The sequence below is a fragment of the Dipteris shenzhenensis genome, chromosome 14 (assembly GCF_047967505.1).
Source record: "Dipteris shenzhenensis isolate YYH24624 ecotype China chromosome 14, Dip_SZ_1.0, whole genome shotgun sequence".
In the NCBI taxonomy this organism is placed as follows: domain Eukaryota; kingdom Viridiplantae; phylum Streptophyta; class Polypodiopsida; order Gleicheniales; family Dipteridaceae; genus Dipteris; species Dipteris shenzhenensis.
Genome location: NC_141609.1, coordinates 33078057 through 33099817, shown reverse-complemented (window position 1 = coordinate 33099817; position 21761 = coordinate 33078057). Strand labels below are relative to the sequence as shown.

General features: G+C 44.6%; 1 protein-coding gene across 1 annotated transcript; it reads right to left on the bottom strand.

The window, feature by feature from the left end:
- Positions 1-3353: 3353 nt before the first annotated feature.
- On the bottom strand, positions 3354-20010 carry LOC147894501 (uncharacterized). Its single transcript, XM_087385324.1, has 4 exons — positions 19645-20010; positions 19401-19528; positions 19138-19319; positions 3354-3733 (listed from the first exon to the last, which is right to left on the bottom strand). Exons 1-4 carry the CDS (start codon positions 20008-20010, stop codon positions 3594-3596), a joined length of 816 nt encoding a protein of 271 aa, XP_087241450.1. The 3' UTR covers positions 3354-3593.
- Positions 20011-21761: the final 1751 nt, after the last annotated feature.

Sequence of the window (21761 nt, the reverse complement as noted above, 5' to 3'; positions counted from 1 at the left end):
GGACTGAGTCCTTGTGTTTTGAGCAATGGATACTTGTATCTCATTCTGATTGGACATGTTGTCCTCCATGCTCATAGTCTCGTCTGTGCTTGATTCGTATTCAAACAATGGTCCTAGCACAGATGATGTGTTGTTCAATGAAGATCTTTCCCTAGCGGTTACACTTGAGCCCAAAATGGCCTCTAAGTCAGCGTTCGAAACACTATCTTCTTGAACAACTTCAGGTCCTAAGGTACGTCCGGACCTAAGGTGCATGTATGTAACTGAGGTTCAGGTTAGATTTGAGTTTTGCTGTCAATGTGTTCAGGCTGTCACAGTCAAACTATGCAGTTCTGGTGAAGGAAATTAATGCAGCGCGCTGCAATAATTATTGCAGCACCCTGACTTTTCTGGGCCCTTCACTCTCCCTGACTGGTCAATGCACTTTTGCTCTGGAAATGTTCACTGGTGATGGTCTGTTGGATGCTGACTGATGCACTAAATTAATGCAATGCACTGCAATAAATTAATGCAGCGCCCTGTTCAGTTTGACTCCTGGCACTGTACTGAGTGATCAATTCACTTCTGGTTGGCAATGTTGGATATGATGCACTTTTTTCAGACAACTGATGAAGCAAATTAATGCAACGTGCTGCATTAATTATTGCAGCGCCTTGGATTTTTTCACTCTGTTGACTTTCTGGGTTGGCTTTGACCTTGAACACTTAATGAAAACACTTACAGACTCTAAGGATTGGTCAGTTCACTTAGTCACGTTGCAATAATTATTGCAACGCCGGTGCAATAACAGACTGACTGACAGGTTGGTGGTTAATTAAGTGTTTAAAGATTCATGTTCAGTGAATCAAGGCTAATTTTGAAAAAAGTCAACTATAATTAATGCAGCGCCGATGTCTCCTTCCTGCCACTACTGATGGAGTAGATCCCCAACTCTACTACCAATCCATCCTGCCCGGTCCTGTGTCTGTGAATGGATGTTCTCCCAAACGTTGTCGTTTGGCCACTATTCTGTCTCATCACTGAGAACCGTGAAGGAGTAGCTCGGACAATCTTGTGGAGAGAGGGCTGAAATCTTTCCCTCCCCCCCCTTACAAAGGAAGAAGATACTAATGTCCAAACAAGCTAGAAATGAGCCAATGCCTGCTGCATCCAAATAATCCAAAGGTCCTACACGGTAGAAATCCATAGGGCAGCGCTCTTGGGGCCATTTGTGGAAGTGGAGTCACCGATAAGGAAGAACTAGAGCTACTTGGCTGAGGGATGCTAACAACCTGCAGAGCAAGTAGTGGGCTGGTCACCTAAGGTATATCCTAGTGTCCCTCCTTCCCTGCCTGGGTGCTAGCTGTTGATGTCCCAAGTGACATGCTCTAAGCTACCATAGTCCCTGAAATAGCAACCGGGGGGGGAGGAGGGAGAATCTCTTGCTGAGAAGCTTGTAGGTCTTGCTCCTTCTGCATCTGCTGCTCCCTACCGTCAACCTCTACCATCCCTGTGCTCTTGGGTGGTGCATCCTCCTTGAGGCTCTTGCTCTATTTTATTTTTCTTTCTTTTCTTTTTATCTTCCACTTTCCTCCAACCTTCTGCCCCTGGTGGGGCTGTCGCCTAACAGGCTGCTCCCTGTGCTAGCAGCCTGGGCTATCTAGGGGTAGGGGGAGGCTCTGGCTTGGTGAAGTGGGGGCACATTCATGCCTAATGGCCAAATCCATGGCATCTCAAGCACTGATCTGGGAGACCTATGACTAATAGACTCTACATGATTATCCTGGCATCTATCATGATCTCCAACTCTAAGGGCAGACTAGAAGGATCTAAAACTGCCACTCTGACTTGGGAAACACCCAAAGCAACCACTGCATCTACGAATGACCCATCAAAGCATGCCCCAAGATCTCGGACAATGGGTCGAAGCTCCACTGCTAGGCTTGGGAACTAAAGAGTAACAAGGTGGTGAGGTATATGGAATCAGTTGTCCAAGTGTGAGGCACTGAAGCCCCTATACCATGGGATGAGGGTGATGATCCTACCGTCCATTGCAATCGGTGAACTGACTATCAGGGCGCTCATGGATCTTGGATTAGAGAGAGCCTAAGCCAAAAGATACCTCTACCCATGAGGCCGACATCTTCTATGTGACTATCCTCTAGAATCAGGGTGGGCTAGAGCCAGTCGCAAATACCTACTCATGAGGAGGTATACCCTATGACATGCCCATACATCGAGGTATTGGCGAAGTTTGTAGTGGCCCTCCACACCACGGTGGTCTACTGCTCTGTCAAAATAACTCAATAGGATTTGGATGAAGGGGGGTCCTATCGAGCCACCACTTCGAGGCTAGAAGCCATCATATGGAAGGGGACTAACTGAAAGCTCACGCACGAAGGTGAAAGGGTTGAAATCGCGAAGAGAAAGGATGAGATGAAGATGGCTCAACTAGGGGTGTGGAGGAAAGAGGAGCCCACAGACCCCTGCTTGCCTACTCTTGCAAGACCAGCACATGAACCCTCTTGCGAGGCCAGCACGCGAGGTTCCTAGAGGTCCAATGCGACGTGGAGGAGAGGTTCTAGATTGCAGGCAGAAGCTAAGCAGGCCGACAATCTGTTCTGCTGTGTCGCGGGCAGCTACTGAGCGGGCAGAGTGAATAGGGTGTGGTGGCTAACAGGCAGGGGCAGGCAGATGTAGGTAATGGGAGGGGTTAGGAGTGGAGCCGTGGGAGCAGATTAGCCACAAAGAGAACCAGCCCACAAATGCTGCTCGAAGCAGCACACAGCAAACCCAAGGGGTCAACGAACTGCAGGGACAGCAAAGGAGCTCGCAGCAGGCACTCATGTATGGGGCCTTCCAGCCAGGTCACGTGGCGAGAAGGATGGGCGAAAGGAGGGGGGGTGAGCAGCATACCAAGAGGTGGGTGTATGGAGCTCGCGAGGGGGGGCAGCCCGAGGGGAAGGAGGGAGGTAGTCTGAAGGAGATGGGGAACCGGAGCTCCCAGCAGTGCAGCGTAATCCGTGTTGCATCAAATGTTCCTCTGATTACTTTCAAGTTGCAAAACTATGAAGCTCTTTATTTTATAGAGACTGGGAAAAAAACTTTAAGCCAACCAACTTCATGGTCTGCTCACTAATAACATTGATGGCCGTACCACAATCAACATACATATTTCTGATCGGTATGCCATTTATGGAAGCTATCACTAATGGAGCTTGATCATTCACATCGATGCTAACATGCTTGGCATCAGTTGCTCCCTTCTTTTTACCCAACATATGTGAGCTGGCAAACTACAATTGACACAGGGATTTTGAATTCAAATTCCTATAAAGAACACACAAAGAAAGCTAATTACAGGCCCTGGGGCAAAGAAAACCTTGTACGCCACTCGGATTGTACCCTTCAACACTCAAAGCAGTAGTATAACATTTTTTCATAGCCTTATGAACTCCTTTGCATGAAATGGATTTTCCAAGCTGCTCTAAGTTGCTCAGCAACATCCAAACCAGTAGACTACTTATAATGACCCGAAGGTCAACCCTCCCATTACCTTCAACACTTGACAGGGTCAGTCAACAGTCCTCCCAATAGAACATAAGATTGAGGCTTCAGTATGCACAAGGTTGTTGGTCAACTCCCTTGAACCAACTCCCTGAAAAATTAAGCATCTTGCCATTTTGCCACTTAATTCCCACCAAATACCAATACTTCCATCCTTCTTTGCTTTTCCCCCAAGTATTTCCTGCATCTGCAGCAGACAAATGTATAAGCAGAAGTTCACAAAATCAAACTCTCCCAACGTAACAACATGGTCATCATGTTTCTCTCCGTCAACACGCGGGTGTTTCCAACAACACTTCTCCAGCATGCATATTAATCTGTGTATCTGCCTTGCTTCCTAAAAATGACGGTTTCTTTTTTCCGCCAGTCTATCAAACTAGACCACATAAGTCAACTTCGACGGATGACTGATCGTCTTGAACAATCAACAAGCACAAGGAACAGACTATGCCAGATGCTAATATCCACTCTATTCCATCTGCCTGCCACATGTAAGAGTGCCGGATATTGTTGTCGCAATACAAACAACAGAAAAGGAGAGTGCAGGGAGTAATATATTGTTTGTATATTGGTTAGTACCAAAGAATGCGATTCTGACATGATTACTGATGATACACCATCCGTTTAGTTCCTCAAACCCATCCAATTCATCACAAACAAACCAAGCTCCCTAGCAACCACACTGCCTCCCAAAAGAGCGGCTGCGACCTGTATGTCACACCTGGATAGAGATCTTGAACGCATGACGATACCCCTCAGAAACACCAGTTACCAATAACGGATATTTACGTGCAGAGACCCCACACGAACATCATGCATATCTTCATCCCCAATTGCCATCCTTCCTTACAGCCACAGAAAGCACCGGTGTCACTAGTCTTGATCATCTCTTCCTTATACATAGAACCTTTGTTTGACTCCCTTTAGCAATGAGCTTCGTCAAACTGTGATCACATAATCCCACGCTCTTCTCCCCGGGATCAATACCCGACGTCTCCACCAAATGAAATGATCATATATTAATTATGTGTTTATGCTTGTTGATCAATGGAACTCACACAAGGGTGAAGGAGGAGAAGCGCACATGTATGCACATGAAAGCCATTTCAGCCTGCTTATTACTTTCCTACTCACCAAACTGTACAACCAGCTCCCCTCTCAATCCTTCTCCCTTTTGTACGTGATCTCTAAAGCCATTCTAGAGATTCACATGGTCAAAGGTCCACCTCACACCCGTTTTATACATATCTATCCCTCTTATCACCTACATGAAATCATGGACTAACACGTAAAAAGTAAGTTCACGCAACTTCCTCCTTATAGCCTAAATTCCCGCAAAATCGGGACCATCCCGAAGCCCAGGCAAGGTGGGGTTGACAAAGCACATTCTTTGTTGCAAAATTGGAAATTTTATCTATCAATGGTTGGTCCCCACTTTGGAAAACCTTTCTCTAAAAGGTGTTCATTAGCTCATTAAGAAATCACTAATGTGTAACAAGAAAACCCCTCTAGGACTGCCAAATCTCTATGTCTCAATTGGTGCTTGCATAGGCCCACTTGAGTTAGTGAAGCTACTCTATCCTCCATATGGGTCTGCCATAGGTACAATAGTATACTTACTAACATCAATGGGCAAGCTATCCACCATTTGGTATTGAACATATATTTGGAGTATCATTGTTCTTTGTTTCCATGGTGTTCAAAAAAAAATCTAGTTAAGGTGTTTTAATCTTGGCTAAATTGTCTTAAAGTTTTGTGAGAGAGGGCGAATCATTTGATTGAGTGTAGAATTTGTATTCATTAGGTCATCTTAGTTTGCTTTAAAGCAGTCCAAAGTTTCCCTCTTTTCTCTTATCAACAAAACCTCGAACTTCGAACTCCATAATTACAATTTCCATAGTCTCTACACATCCAAGCAATGAACTTGAGCACAACCGATCCATAGCTCCAAAACTGCCATTGCTGCCTCCTAGACTGTCAACCGATAAGGGTCAAAGGCAACCTATCACCCATCCTCCCACATGCCCTCTCTGGATATGAGCTCATGGGAGGGTGAACTTGCCCTCAAAGGGATAGCAGCTTCTATGGTAACACATGCGCAACAGCTTGACTTACAATCAGTTGACGAGTCATCATCCTTCTTGGACTTGCAATCACTTGCCGAGTGACCTTGTTTCTTGCACTTGTAACACCTGCTTCTGCTCTTCTTTGGTTTCTCCATGCTAGTATACATCTTATCACTACAAGGTGGACTGCTTCTTTTAGTAACTGACAACTTGCCTTGGGACAAGGGAAGGGACTCCTTGAGCAACATGGAGCTTAGGTCATCAAAATTCAACCGCTTACTTGTGACCTAACACCTCAATGCTCAGGAGACCATACCATAATCAAGGTGGGAGCTTCATGATAATCAATGCCAGCTTGAAAGAAGTCAAAGCCGTTCCCGTCGACAATAGCTAGCCATGAAATAACCATAAAAAAGGGTTGCATTGTACTTCCACTTGGAAACTCAAGATTGAACAGTTGCCCAATGAGTGTAACTTCCCTCATCACAGAGTGCCATGCATAAAGGTCCTCTGCTGCACATTGGTTAAAGTCTGCACAGTCCAAGAGAGCTGATGGTGTGGACCAAGACTGAGTGGGCCTTCGAGTCTCGTTCCTCCCATTCTTGGACCTCCTCTTAATCTCTTCCTCTTAATCTGTAGTCCATCTCTTCGGGTTTTCAAGATACTTCGGTTTCTTTTCAAAGCTTTGAACAAGTTCCCAAAGGACTTTGTTAATGAACCAAATGTAAATTGCACATTCCAATGAGCATTATTAGCCATGTTTAGTTTGTGCTCTCTGTTGGTGCATAAAGGATCTATCGAAAAACAACCTTGCGAAAATGTGGATCTATAAAACACTGAACCAACAAACCTCTGCCTAGAAAAGCTTGGATAAATAGCATGGGTGAAGATGGAGCCAACCACATGTGATGAAGGAAAGGGGGGAGTGGCTTTTGATGAAGCTATACACTATCAATACTCCAAGCGACTTAGGACAAATTATAAAATAGAAAAATACCCAAATTTTGCAGCAAGATTACTTTGACCAACCAGAGATCAAATGCCAACTGAACCAGCCAACAAATCGCAGCAGAAAAACAACTAAAATTTACCTACAAACCTTCCAAAAGTATGCAAAAAGGCCCCCCGGCGCGTTTTGGGGGGGATATTGATACCAAATGGTCTGTCAAGTGATTCTTTCAGAGAACCAAGACAAACTTTTCCTCAATGTTGAGCGACTTGAAGTGCAACTTATGCACGCCTTGCCAACATAAAAACAATGTGAATACACCACAAACTATTGCTTGACACCTCCATAAAACCTACCGACAAAATTTTTTCCACTAGATCCGGGTGCCGACAATGGATCTACCCAAAAACCTTCACAAAAGCATCTTGCAAGAATGTAAAAGGGGAGAAAGAGGTATGTGACCTAGTGGGCAAGAGAAAATCACAAATCTTTCTTCATAAAATAGACTTCTATTAAGTAAGAAAGACCAAAGTAGAAGAAGGGTGAACCTAGGAACCATCCAAAGCCTCAATGCATCTTGCTTTCCAAATGTGCCAAGTTGTGAGGCTAGCTATAATCTCCCAAGAGGTGTCCACTGAATCCCTTGCCCTCCTAAAGGGTGCGGTGGGACAACATTTAAAGGGCAAACCTATACAACCTGCCATGTACAGAAAGAGCCCAAGAGAGGTCATGCCTCTCATAAAATAATTGAGGTCTTGAGAGAGAAAGCCAGGCAATAGAACCCCATGTCATAAAGCAAGGGCACCATTTGAAAGAGCAAAATAACATGGCCAACCTTTTTCAAATAATCCTAGCATGCCTGCACTCCGATAAACAATGCTGAATAGTTTCCACTGCAGTCAAACATAAAGGGCATGTAGCATCTACACCTGATCTAGACCTCCAAAGGTTTGCTGCAATTCCACCATTGATTGAAAGCCAAAAAAACATACCGACTTTCCTATTCCTTAGAGACTTCCAGAGCCTCCTCCAAAAATATTTCCGAAGGTCCTCAAAAATCTGAAAATTCTCCCAATGAGGAGTTCTAGAAGGTCCCCAATCCAACTTGGAGAGCTGAAATCTTCTGGCATTGGCCATGGTGTACCTGAAGCACATCATAGACTTTTCATTGTTATCTACATCAATCCATCTCCATTCCCCTGGATCCCATTGTAAAAATTTTATGGGGGTACCCCCATAAAGCCAAAGCCTCCATGAACCTAGGGCAATAAGAAGGGGGTCAGGGTCTATGTACCACTTTGACTCAAGAACATGCTCAACAAGGCCTATAATCCTGACCAGCTAAAAAGGAAAATCCAAAAGTGCATCTTGTGAAGATCTGAGTAGCCTGCCACTAGTCTGCACACCAAACACCAAGCTATTCCCTTGTGAACAAGGAGAGCAATAACCTACAAGGGAACACTCGTGCCTGAGAAGGAACTCATCCAGGGATGAGAAGAGGGAGGAAGGACAATCCTCAGGGATAGCCCTCTCTATCTGCTGAATTCTCCTAGCACTCCCTTTGAGATGATTGACAACTTGAGATTTACACTCTTCAGAAAGTTCCATAAAGGACATCCAAGACCCCATTGTGAAGGCAGGTCCTCTTTCCTAGTCAGAAAGTAGATTGAGTTTGCTACAGGAGGACACTATCATCAAAAGTATCCTAACTTGCCACAATGATTGCAATTCTTATCGAACTTCCCAAATGAAGAGCCCCCTCTATCAAGAGACTTGGGACGTGAAGAACTAGGACTTTTGCCTTTAGATTGTGGATGATTGGTTGGTTTCTTGCCGGGTAAGGCTTTGGATCTTGGGTTGGAATTTTGAAGGAACAACTCTTCTTGGTCCAACACCATTGGGACAAGCTTCTCCCATGTAATAGCATTCATCCTTTCAATGATCAACAAAGAGGAATAAAAAGTGAACTACTTATCTGAGAGGTGAGATAGAAGCATAATTGCCATGTCCTTAGAAGAGATAGCTTTGCCAGCTTGGAGGATTTCTTATTGAAGAGCTTGCATCTTGGGTCTGTGTTACGCTCTAGCCGAGGTAGCATGACCTCGGAAGAATCAGTCGACATTTCCCTTATAGGATCTATCTTTGTAATATATGTGTTTGCGCTTTATGTAAATGATCGGGAGGGATTAATGTCAAGGTCCTAGGTGAGGGCTGATAGCACCAGACTAGATAGGTCTGAGACCAAGGGCCTAGTGCAAAGAATGTGCCTAGGGGCAAGGAATTAAATGCATCCCAAGTGAGGGGTGAAATGTTGCATTAGAAAGGCCCTATATGGATGACATGTGGCATCTAGATCTATCTAGGGAATTGGGGTCTGTCAAGGCTAGAGAGAGAGAATGAAGAAGTGTGGATTTTTACGTGATTTTGTAACTGCTCTCTCTCTCATGCTGGAAGCTTTGGCAGTTTGGCTGGGTGGATAAGAGAGGTGCTACTCCCGTGATCGGAACTAGAGACTAGGATAGAAAAGAGTGGTAACATTTTGGTATCAGAGCGGAAGGTTGGAAGGAAAGGTAGAATCGACGAACGGGCTGTTGGAGCGATTCGTCGAGGGTTGCGACAGTGTGGCGCTCACGTGCGGACCTACGAATTGGCGGGGTGTTGGATTACCTTAAGGGCAAGGGTCCGTCTGACGATCGCGTAAGTGGTATCACGATCGCGTAAGCTGGCATCACGATCGCGTAAGCTGGTATCACCGGACCTGACGGAGCTTCTTTGGAGAGGAAGCGAACGAAGAAATTGCTGACGAGCGACGAAGGATAGCAGATGGCCGACGAGCTTTGTTAAAGCTACGTATTCGGAGCAGATTCGCCATTCTTTTACGTACGTGTCCGAAAAGGGTGCCTAGGCACTCGAAAGATCGCCAGGCGTGGAGTGCAGACCCGTGTCACGACGCCCTTCGTGGTTTTAATGGAGATGTGATAGCAGACAGTCGTGCAGGCTGCAAGCAGCAGAATTCGAATTCCAGGGGGCCTTCTACCTATTTTCCCTTTTGGGTTTGGATCAGAATTCGTAGACCAGGAAGGCTCTTTGTCATTTCTGTTGATTCTATGTTTTTTTTCCCTGGTTTAGTTGCTGATACTCCGTTTGCGTGAATAGCGACAAGTATGCATAGAATATGATGCTGTAACAAGGACAGATTGTGTTGAGACTATGCCGGTATACTTGAGTTATTTGCAGAAATTTCCCTAGTATAGGGAAAGGCGGGATTGAATATATATGCCTGTGTCAAATACGTAATTAGTGTGCATGTCAGGTTGCAGGAATTCCCTAGTATAGGGAATTGTGTTCAGAGTGTCAGTTTGTGATTACAGTGTTCGAAGGGTGTTTTTTTTTTAAAAAAAAAAAAAAAAAAAAAACCCCAAAACAATACACCTACTGAACAAATGGAAGCAGAAGAAGGAGCTTCCAGGAGGGACCCTGGTGAATCAGGAGTCCGGCCGACCCAGCAGGGATCGCGCCCAGTAGCTCACACTTTATCTGGCAGAATTGCATTGCTGGAAGATGCCTTGCAACAGTTGTTAGCGCAGCAATTACAAGCTAATGCAGGGCAGTCCGAGCTTAGGAGAGCGATACATAGTATGTCTGCCAGACCTTCTCGAGAGGAGAAGGGAAAGGCTCCAATGGAACCGGAGTCTAGTGTCCATACGGTCGAGCCTAGGAAGGCTAAAGTGCCCATTATTGCCAATTACAGACCGGAAAAGTATTCTGGTCGGATGAACGACCGTAGCTCCGATGTCATTGAGACCTGGCTACACAAATGGGACGAGGCGTTCGCCATTTGTGAGATCAGAAATGACATCAAAAAGATCCGCGAGGCCACCCACATGTTCAGTGAGGCAGCGGACCGGTGGTGGATTAAACAACAAAAGGATGGCATAGCATCCACTACCTGGGAGGGGTTTAAAAGAGAGTTCAGGAAACACTTCTTACCTCCTGACGAGGCATCCCGAGCTTGGGATCAATATAGGAACCTGCGTCAGAGAAATTTATCAGTGGCAGAATACACTGATAAGTTTCGAGAGAGTGTAATGAAGGTTGACGAACCCCTGCCTCAATCAATCCAAGTGAAAGATTTCATATTTGGATTGAATGACCGAATAAAAATGGAAGTTCGGGCTAAGTACGCGAACACGCTAGATGATGCAATAGCTATAGCCCTGAACTACGAGGATGCCAAGGGCAGCAAGCCAAGTGGGTTTGCACAGGTCGGAACCCAGTATGGGTATCCGAAGAAATCTGGGTTTAAGAAGAAGTGGACTAGTAAAGGGAGTGGTTCGCAGCCGAGTGGTCAAGCCAAGCAGGCGAGACCGGCTGAAACTCCTAAACCAAGTACCACCATTGGAGTGAAGAGAAAAGTAACTCCAATGGCAGCCCGGGCTTGGTCTAAGTCTCCCTTGAACCCAGAACAAAGGGAAAAAGCGAGGAGAGAAGGCTTATGCTTTGGTTGCCTTCAACCTCATCAGTGGAGAGATTGTCCACGTAATAAAGATCGTCGGATGGCTGAGATGGTGATCTCAGAGTGCGACGTGGAGATGCAGGAAGTCCCAGAGCGGAAGAGATGCAGATTCAGCTAGCAGGATCTTCTCAGAGGTTAGTACCTTGTTTGTTATGTGTGTCTGTTGCTAAGTTAGTGACGAGTGCACCTGATAACATCCTATCTAAGCCCGCAGCAACGGGGTATACAGCCTTCAATGATACGGAGTTAATTAAAATGAAAGGGCAAGTGGCCAGTCATGATGTCATTGTGTTGTTTGACTCCGCGTCAACTCACAATGTGATTAACTCCACGCTCGTAAAGAGGCTGAAATTAAAGACAAGTCCATCTGACTATGCGTATACAGTCAGAATGGCAGATGGAAGTTCAACTGAAGTATGGGACCGAAGGGTTACCCAGTTGGAGCTTCGGATTCAGGACTATGCTGAGAAGCTTGATTTTGAAATGACCAAGCTTGCTCATGCGGATATAGCCCTGGGAATGGCGTGGCATTCTAGTAAGAATCCAGCCATTGATTGGAAAAAGCACGTATATCAATTCAAGATGAATGATGTGCTTTATGTCTTGCGAGGTGAAAAAGATATACCTCAGGGACCGTTGGTTTCCGTGATGGAAATCAGAAAGGCTCAAGTAGAGTTTTTATACCTTTGCACCGCATCGGTAGAGTCGGTGGATGAGTCTTCGACTAGCACTGATGTTACGCAAAGTGGTGAGATAGCCAAGCTGGCTAATCTTATAACAGAGGAGTTCTCTGAATGTTTTAGGGATGAACTACCTTATGGGTTACCTCCAGAGCGGAAAGTTCAGCATAAGATTGAACTGATCCCGGAGGCAGAACCTGTAAATAGACCTCCCTATAGAATGAGTTTTACTGAAGAAGCGGAGGTGCGTAGGCAACTGGAAGAATACCTCAAGCTGGGGCAGATTCAACCAAGTTTCTCACCTTTTGCTTCGCCAGTGATATTAAAGAGGAAAAAGGATGATACGTTTCGTCTCTGTATAGATTACAGAGCATTGAATAATATCACTGTTAAGCACAGGTATCCGATGGCTCGGATTGATGATTTGCTAGATGCATTACATGGAGCCGTGATTTTCAGCAAGATAGATCTTAAGTGCGGCTATCATCAGATCCGGATTAGAGCCGAGGATGTGCATAAAACCGCTTTTAGAAGCAGGTTTGGTCATTATGAGTTTTTGGTAATGCCCTTCGGACTTACCAATGCTCCAGCGACCTTCGTCATGCTTATGAACGATTTACTACGTCCGTATATCGGAAAGTTCGTAGTACATTTTATTGACGACATTTTGATATTCAGTAAAAGTCTTACTGAACATCGTGAACACTTAAGGATAGTGTTCAGTACTTTGAGGAAAGCCAGTCTTTATGTGAATAAAAAGAAAACTATACTGTGTATGGTTAGGCTTGAGTATCTAGGGTTCATAATTACTCCACAGGGGGTAGAAATGGATCCGAAGAAAGTGGCTGCGATACTAACTTGGCCAATCCCTCAGAGTCTGACCGCGTTGCGATCATTCTTGGGATTTGTCCAGTTTTATAGAAGGCATATCAAAGGATATTCCGGAATAGTATCGCCATTGACTGATCTGACCTCAGATAAAGTACCTTTTATTTGGGGACAGAATCAACAAGAAAGTTTTAACACCATAAAACAAGCTGTGGTCTCAGGACCGGTGTTAAAGATAGTTGATCCCCAGAAACCGTTGTTCCTAGAAACCGATGCAAGTGGCATTGCGGTAGGAGCAGTCCTCCTTCAAGAGGGAAGGCCAGTAGCCTTTGAAAGCAAGAAACTTTCTCCCTCTCAAAGGAATTGGCCAACTCATGAATTGGAGTTGTATGCAGTTATCCATGCTTTGAAAACATGGAGGCATTATCTGTATGGTTCAGAGTTTTATGTGGATGTGGATCATGATACTCTGAAACATTTCTGTAAACAGCCTGACTTGAGGGGCCGCCAAGCTAGGTGGGCAGAGCTCATGCAGGAGTTTAATCTAACGATTCGGTACCGAAGAGGAAAAGACAATAAGGTAGCTGATGCGTTGTCTCGCATTATGCACAACCTGAGTTTCACGGTATTAGAGAGTGCTCTAATGACCGAGATCAGAGAAACTCAGAAGGTGGACGAGTTTGTCCAGAGCTTATGGCCTAAGGCTCATGTGTTAAAACCCGGGGAAAATGAAAAGGATGACCTGGCATCCAGAAAAGGCCAAACTTATGCAAGATATACCATAAGGGATGGTATGCTAGTTAGAAATGGCAAGGTTATAGTACCTGGTCAGAATGATCTCAGGCAGAGAGTCATTCGACAATGCCATGATAGCCCGTGTGCGGGACATCCAGGAGTCGAGAAGACATATGATCTCGTGAAGCGAGATTTCTTTTGGCCAAAGATGAAAAAGCATATTCATGAATATGTGACACGGTGTTTCTCGTGTCAAGTAAGTAAGGCCGAGCGGGTGAAGCCACCCGGACTTTTACAGCCCTTGGAAATACCACTAAGTAAGTGGGAGAGCATTTCCATGGACTTTATTGTAGGGTTACCTGCAACACAAGGAGGGTATAATTCTATCCTTGTGGTGGTTGATCGTCTAACCAAGATGGCTCACTTCATTCCGACTAGAGAGTCTGTTAGTGCCCCGCAAGTAGCGGAATTGTTTATTAGACATATATTTCGTCTGCATGGATTGCCTAGATCCATAGTGTCAGACAGAGATGTCAGGTTTACCGGTCACTTTTGGACAGCGGTATTTGAGACACTAAGGACTGAGTTGGGAATGAGTAGTGGGGACCATCCTGAGACGGATGGTCAGACGGAGAGAGTCAACCAGACTTTAGAGGATATGCTAAGGGCATATGTGTCATTGAGGCAACATACATGGGACAAGTGGTTGCCATTGTTGGAGTTTGCCTACAATGATCGGAAACATTCATCTACTGGGTTCAGTCCGTTTGAGCTGAACTATGGTTATAGGCCAGCCAATCCAACTATAGTTGGAGTACCTCAGAAAGTGCCTAGTGCCGCGAACTTTGTAGTTCAGATGCGGGAGATGCTAGCACTTGCGAGAGCTAATATCCGTCAGGCTATGGATAGAGCCAAGGTGTATGCGGATGAAAATCGGTCTATAAGAGTATTTGAAGAAGGAGAAAAAGTTTTTCTCAGAATTCCTTCGCACTCGAAGTCGTTGACTTCAGGAGAGTGTGCAAAGTTATCACCTCGATACTGTGGGCCGTGGTTAATTCTAAAGAGAATAGGCAGTGTAGCCTATAAATTAGAATTGCCACAGGGGTGTAAGGTGCACCCGGTTTTTCATGTTTCACGTTTAAAGAAATTTTTACATACTGGTGACTCACTAATCGAAGGTGTGGTTTTGTTTCAGGAGATAGAGGATATTGCAAGGCGCAAACCAACAAGAATCCTGGACCGAGGAACAATGCAAATACGAAATCGGAAGATACCCACAGTGTTGGTTGCATGGCATGGTCAGCCTCTATCGGAAGCTACCTGGGAATCCGTATATCAGTTGCGGAGAGTGTTCCCAGACTTTATCATCGAGGACGCTGATGTCTGAAGAGGGAAGGAATGTTACGCTCTAGCCGAGGTAGCATGACCTCGGAAGAATCAGTCGACATTTCCCTTATAGGATCTATCTTTGTAATATATGTGTTTGCGCTTTATGTAAATGATCGGGAGGGATTAATGTCAAGGTCCTAGGTGAGGGCTGATAGCACCAGACTAGATAGGTCTGAGACCAAGGGCCTAGTGCAAAGAATGTGCCTAGGGGCAAGGAATTAAATGCATCCCAAGTGAGGGGTGAAATGTTGCATTAGAAAGGCCCTATATGGATGACATGTGGCATCTAGATCTATCTAGGGAATTGGGGTCTGTCAAGGCTTGAGAGAGAGAATGAAGAAGTGTGGATTTTTACGTGATTTTGTAACTGCTCTCTCTCTCATGCTGGAAGCTTTGGCAGTTTGGCTGGGTGGATAAGAGAGGTGCTACTCCCGTGATCGGAACTAGAGACTAGGATAGAAAAGAGTGGTAACAGTCTGCATGTCTTAAGATGAAGTTGATGCAAGTAAAGCTCCAAGGCAAGCCTTTTCATGGGCATAACATGATCATAGAGGAAGGAAAGATGTTACCATATACCATCGCGTGGAAGAAAGCTCATCATCAGGATCAAGATGAGGAACCTTCTAAGAGCTCTGCTCGTCAAGGTCATAAGACTCTAGGACTGACTGCATCATCACCTTCTAGATTCCATAGTTGATACCATCCAGCTTGCAATCCTAAGGGAAGGTAGGAAGGGTGAGAATACTCGTGAGCTTGTCCTCAGAGAGAAACTCGAGAAAGAAGTTGAAAGCACTAGACTAATCATCAAAAAAGAAATCGAAAGCATCACACTTGGAGGTTTCACCTTCTTTCGCCATGAAGAGAATAGAAGAGAAAGAGAGAGTGGGAAAAGAAGAAGAGGCTACCGATAAAAGAAACCTAGGAGTGCCTGAACAAGATCTGTTGTAAATCGGCTCGATAGGGAGTGGACGGAGGGGGCATTGCAATGTCTTCGTATCGCAATAGCAACAAGAGCTGGAGCCAAGGAGCCAACAGAAAACTATCAAGTAAATCTTGGATAAAGGCACATGGGTGAAGATAGTAGGAGCCAACCCGATACATGATGAAGGAAGGGGAGGAGTGGCTCTTGATGAAGCAATAGGTTGTCCATAGCCCGAGTGACTTGGTCACAAAAAAAACCTATAAATTTCTTGCCAACTAAGAGACGCAAAGAGATGGCCTGCTGAGCAAGAGAACCGAGAGCTAGATCTGAGCAGATGGAAGAGAGATCAAGGCTGCCAACAAAGAGAAAGCAACGACGCTGAATGTACTAGTAACCATAGAGTTAAAAGAGGAAATCTCACACATATTCCTGTGTCAGGGAGCAATGTGGCACATTTACTGAATAATAGTTCACACTAGTAAATTTTTGAGAACCTAGGATTGGTCCTTGTTTTCGCATTTCACTACCCATGGGATGATGTGGCATTTTAGTCCACAACCATGGTTCTTTGTTCATATTGATGAGCTTTGGGAAAGAGTACTTACTATCCCACCAGTTGTATGCTTAGTTATGAATTGAATATATTATCATTTTTAAAACAAAAAACCCAGGATAATGTTAGACAAAGGAACATCAGAAAAGCATTACATGGCAAGGCATAAAAAAAGGGCACAAAGGGGGCAGCAAATATTCCCATACAAAAAACCAAAGGCCACTACCAAACTTGGCCAATCAGCCAGCCTGTGGATATATGTAGTCGTCTCCAGTTTGTCTCATCTACATAGAGGCACAGAAGTGGCCCCCACAAAAGTATGCATACATTTGTACGTATACAAAAGTAAGCATACAATTGTGTGAAAAAAAGCCTGCCGAGCTGGCTAGCCCAACATGTCATGAACAGCTGATCCTGGGTTCAAATCACATAAATTTGTTTTAGACATATGTATGTGTACATAATATGTATGTGTACTTATGTACACACATACTTTTGTCATGTAGTGACTTTGTGACCCGCCAGCTAGAATAGGACAAAGCTGAGACAACTAGATTTATCCTCAGCCAATCAGCTGTCTAAATTGACTGATTGTAGTGACTTTGTGGCCCTCCAGCTAGAATAGGACAAAGCTGAGACAACTAGATTTATCCTCAGCCAATCAGCTGTCTAAAGTGACTGACTGACCATACAAAAAAATAAAGGTTACTACCAAATTTGGCCAATCAACCGTCTAAGGTCGCCAACCTAAAAAAGTTGACTTGGGCCAGCCTAAGTAGTTCTATAGCATATATCAATCAGGAAAGTTTGGGGCTGATCTGGCCAACCCTCTACCAGCCCTGGTCAACCTATATAAACCATCTCTCCCTCCTCTTTTGGGCATTCAGCCATTTGCACCAAACACCTCCAATGCTGTGCCACCTCATCCACCGCTTCTGCAGATCTCCATCATTGCCTCCTCTCCCTCCTCTTTTGGGCATTCAGCCATTTGCACCTAACACCTCTAATGCTGTGCCACCTCATCCACCACTTCTGCAGATCTGCATCATAGCCTACATATACTGCAGCAAGCTTCTGTTCCCATTGACACCTAGTTGAAGCATTATCAGATCTCAGTTTTCATTGCCACATTTGGGCAAGATTCTTACACAGCAGCAGCACACATACCACAGGAACATTGAATTGGCATTCATTTGCAGCATTCTTTTGTTGTTATCTCACACATCATTAGCCCACGTACAGCAATAGCCTCAGTTGTTGTGCCCACAAAGTTCCATCTTTGTAGCTCTTGGATTCACATTGTGGTAAAGGTCAATGGCTGGAGTTCTTTACCCACTTTGGGCATGTATCTAACATAGATATACTATTCATTGGTATTTCATTTCACTTTTAGACTGTTCCACATTCTGTCCATTTCTCCAAAGAAAAGAGCAGATAGTTCTCCATCTTGAAGGAGGAGCCCTCAATGGGTATCCAGGACCCAATCTGGAGTTCATCTCACATCATCTATCTGCCTTTCTTACACTCTTTTCCTTTTCGTGGGATCCTCCATGGGTATCTAGGATGCAATCTGGTGTTTCTCACATTGTCTTTCTACCTTTCCTACACTTTTCGTGGATTGCATTGGATGGCCCAACACAATTGAGTGTGTTGCAGACAACGCAGAAGGCGAACTCAGTCACAGGAACAGAGAAGGAGATCACAGTTGAGTTTTTTGCAGAACATTTTTTGTTGGCAAATACAGGGGAGACTACTTGGGACAAAGCAACAGACGATGTTATGCAAGCAGAATTTGGGAGATCTGAAACAACAAAGGGATATTATGTTTTGAAGAATGCTGCTAAGGTTTAGAGAAGGTCTTGATCGTGTATCATACGATCTACCCATTGCTAAGTGTTTCCCACAACATCCCCACCGCTTGCTAAGCATTAATGAAACCAAATATGACAAACCCTCACGTTTCTCACCTAGACATCTCACCCACATTCAAACATCTCATCTTTCACTGTGGACTTGGTCTTGGTCTTCAGCTTCCCATCCTTCCACCTCACCCTAAAGGTCATCAAGTCTTACCTTCTCAAGTTTTGCCACATTACAGCACTCACCCTTGTCCTCCACAATTGCACTTTTCCTAGCTTTTACTCTTAACACCACACCCTTCACCTAGATGTAGACTTATAGACTTCTCATCCTCACCCTAGACCTGGGCTTCAACTTTAACTGTCTCAAGTTTTGTTTCTATGACCTTGGAGATCTACTCCAACTCTAACATCCTTGAAACATTCACCTCTAACCCTCTTAACAAAAACGGTACATTCTCACCTCGAAGTTGAGCTTATCATCCTTCCCCCTCACCTTGGAGGTCTACCCCAACTCTGACCTCCTTGAAACATTTGCAATTGTTAGTGTTCCTACATTCTACAACTTTGCATATATCTTTTGACTTGTTAAACGCGTGGACATCCAAGATAAATAAAATCCAAAGACTCTGCATCCACACCAAAATGTCTTATGAGACAGACGTTAGAATGTTCAGAAATCAGAAAACAAGTCAAACTACTCAAGCGATCACAGTAAAGGAAAAGACGACCTTGGCGACAGCTGAACATGCAAAAGTACTGAAATAGCTATTTTTTGTGTTTGAACAAGCCTTGGGTGATTGATATTGATGGAAGTGTAGCTGGTCGCAGCCTTGTTTTCTGAGAGTAACGTTCACGGCCCAAATCTAAGATAGCTTATCTGTCCCTAATGGCCAGCGTTCCGAACTTGTGCACCAGCATTGCAACTCTTCTAATCTTCTTGACACTCATCCCCCCGCAAACCTCCGATTCTAGATGTGCGATCAACGCGGAGAAGTCTGTCTCACCACACATCACCATAAAACGCCCATTAGTTATGCCTTTATTTTGAGGATTTTGAAAGAAACTAACGTCGGCTTGGGTATCACGCTCACCTCTGAACGTCTTCAGGCATTTGTGGCATCGGAATTCCGAGCTTTCGTGAACACTGGAGTTCAGATGCTGATTAAGGCTCTGCAAGAACTGAAAACACCTTGAACACAGGGGACATACATAGTCTTCACCATCGAAAGTTGCTTCCGTTGCAATGATATTTGTTCGCAACGGTACGTCTTCCCTGCAAGACAGCGACAGTCGCGAGCTTGAGGCTGACAGATTAGCTTAGGACCCAGCACAGTACACAGATTCAAGCACATACCTGCCACTATCACGCCAGCCTATGCGAGGAACTGTCAAGAGATTCCCCTTGCCAGAAATCTCCTCCCAACGTCGGACAGACTGCACTATTTGTTTATGGGTAACGTTAACGCATTTACCATTCTCTACCTGAACAAGCGGACAATAACGATTCGTTACCAGAACAAGCCGACAATATTTAGCAAAACAATGAAGGCAAGCAATGCACGCAAACACAATGAACAAATGCAACAGCAACGACGAACATGTTTAGTGAGGGCGGAAGCGGATACGAAAGAGGAGGAGCAACGAGGGCAACGGATATCTTTGGGTTGGTGGATGCTAGAGGCGAGGTGGTTACGAAGAGCGTTAGCATCAATAAAATCACGGCGGCAATCGGAGCAGTAATTGTGTCTGGAAGAATTTTGGAGATGAGAGAGCAGGGCTTGGTAAGACGTGAAGCAGCGATCGCACGAGTCGCACTCGTAGTCATCAGACGTCGACGAGGAAGCCATGCAGCACACATCCAGACTACCACGCTGAATTGATAAAGCAGTCTTTTTTATAGGACCGCGGCAATGACACCTACTCCACTCGTAAACATCTTTACTCTTCATTATTCCTGCCTGCATTCATCGTCATTTGTAGTTTTACTTAAGTACTCTTCATTCCCTTTGACTCTTCCATGTTCTCAAGACGTATCATATCATACTATATATCATATAGCATATAGCACTACTTGGTATGTATATTCATTCTTGGCATGCAAGTGGCTATTTCACGGCCACACATAGTAATAGGGGAGCCACCGAGGATGCCCCTCCTCTTGGGCACCTTCGGATGTACACATGCGAGGCAACATGTCCATAGGACCGACGCAAGTGATCGTCAAGTGGGGGAAAGTGGCACATATGTGGCATACACATCGCGCCTTTCATCCTCTTCACTTAAAGGTGCCTTCAAGATTCCAAATGTGTAAATGTAACCACACTTAACCACTTGAAAAACAATGATATTATAAATAGTTGAAGCAATTGTATTGAATATTGCAACTGCCAAAAACAATTACAAAAGCCAAGTCACGATGCAGCGTCGACTTAGATTGAGCTCTCTATCACCCAGCCAAATCTCGAGAACCCAGTCTTCTGCTCATAAAGGCAGACTTGAGTATTCTTGGCCTCACACATGCAAGCTACTACTACCTCACACACTAACTTCCTAAAGCTACTACAATGCAATCACATAATACACAATACAATTCTATCTCTTCTCTTCTATTCACTTTGCTTCCTAGTTAGTATGATTTGAGCGGTTGCAACCTTATTTGTACCACACTTCTACCTCTTGCCTACTTCCTGAGGTTGTCCATTGGGACATAGCCACTAAATCCTCTTGGTCTTGACTCTTAACTCATCGATCTTGCTTCATTGCTATCTCTTATTTGCTTGCTTAACTGACTTCTATCCTTTAGTTGTTCCATTGTCCTGCTTATCACACTCATTCCTTGGTATCTCAAATGCTATCATGCCACTCGCACTTAACTACCCAATCTCTGTGTGTCCTTGGTGTGCTTGGTCACATGCCTTGTTCACATTTCGCCTCGAAATGTACTTGGTTCCATGTCCTGGTGGGGAATATTAGATAGAGAAATCTAGATCAAAACGTTATGTCATCCCAACCAATCTTACTTTTGATTTTGAAGTTTCTATAGCTTTTGTAGATTGAGATTCTTTGACCGCACAGCTATTTCCTATCAACGATACTCCTAGCAGCCATTCTTCAAATGAACGTGGCCAAGTAGATTTTTGCTTTGGCCTTTTCCAACACATGGGCAAAGGAGGAATGTCCATGGGAACGACATGCTATTATGAGGCAAGTTCATCCTCTAGCAACATTGTCTAAAGATGGGGGATACCTTGGATCACCCTAGGGGATGGACAAGGATGGAGCTCAATGGTGTCCACTACCCCAAAGCTTGAACTTTCTCCTTCCACATTCCATTGACTGGTTGGAGACAAGTTGTGTGGGTCTCTCTAAGCATCTTCAATTGGCATTCTTTCATCAATCTCGATGGGTCTAGTAAAAGTGGAGGGCAATTACACACTTGACATTGCACTTTATAGGAAGCAATAGACTCAATGGTAGTGTTCCGCAACAAGTGCTCCAAATATCTTAGCATATTGGTGTAGTAACCTGGTGGGGTCTCGACATTAGGCTTTGGTATCTCCTATGTTCTTGACACAATATGTTGTTGTTCAAGTGCGCACTCTATCCATTGCCTTTGTGCTTGAGCCCATATTACCTCATGAAATTCTTGATGAGCCTTTCCTAAAGTACTATGCCCAAAGGGCTTGCAATAATTAGATTGGCAAAGGCCACTACA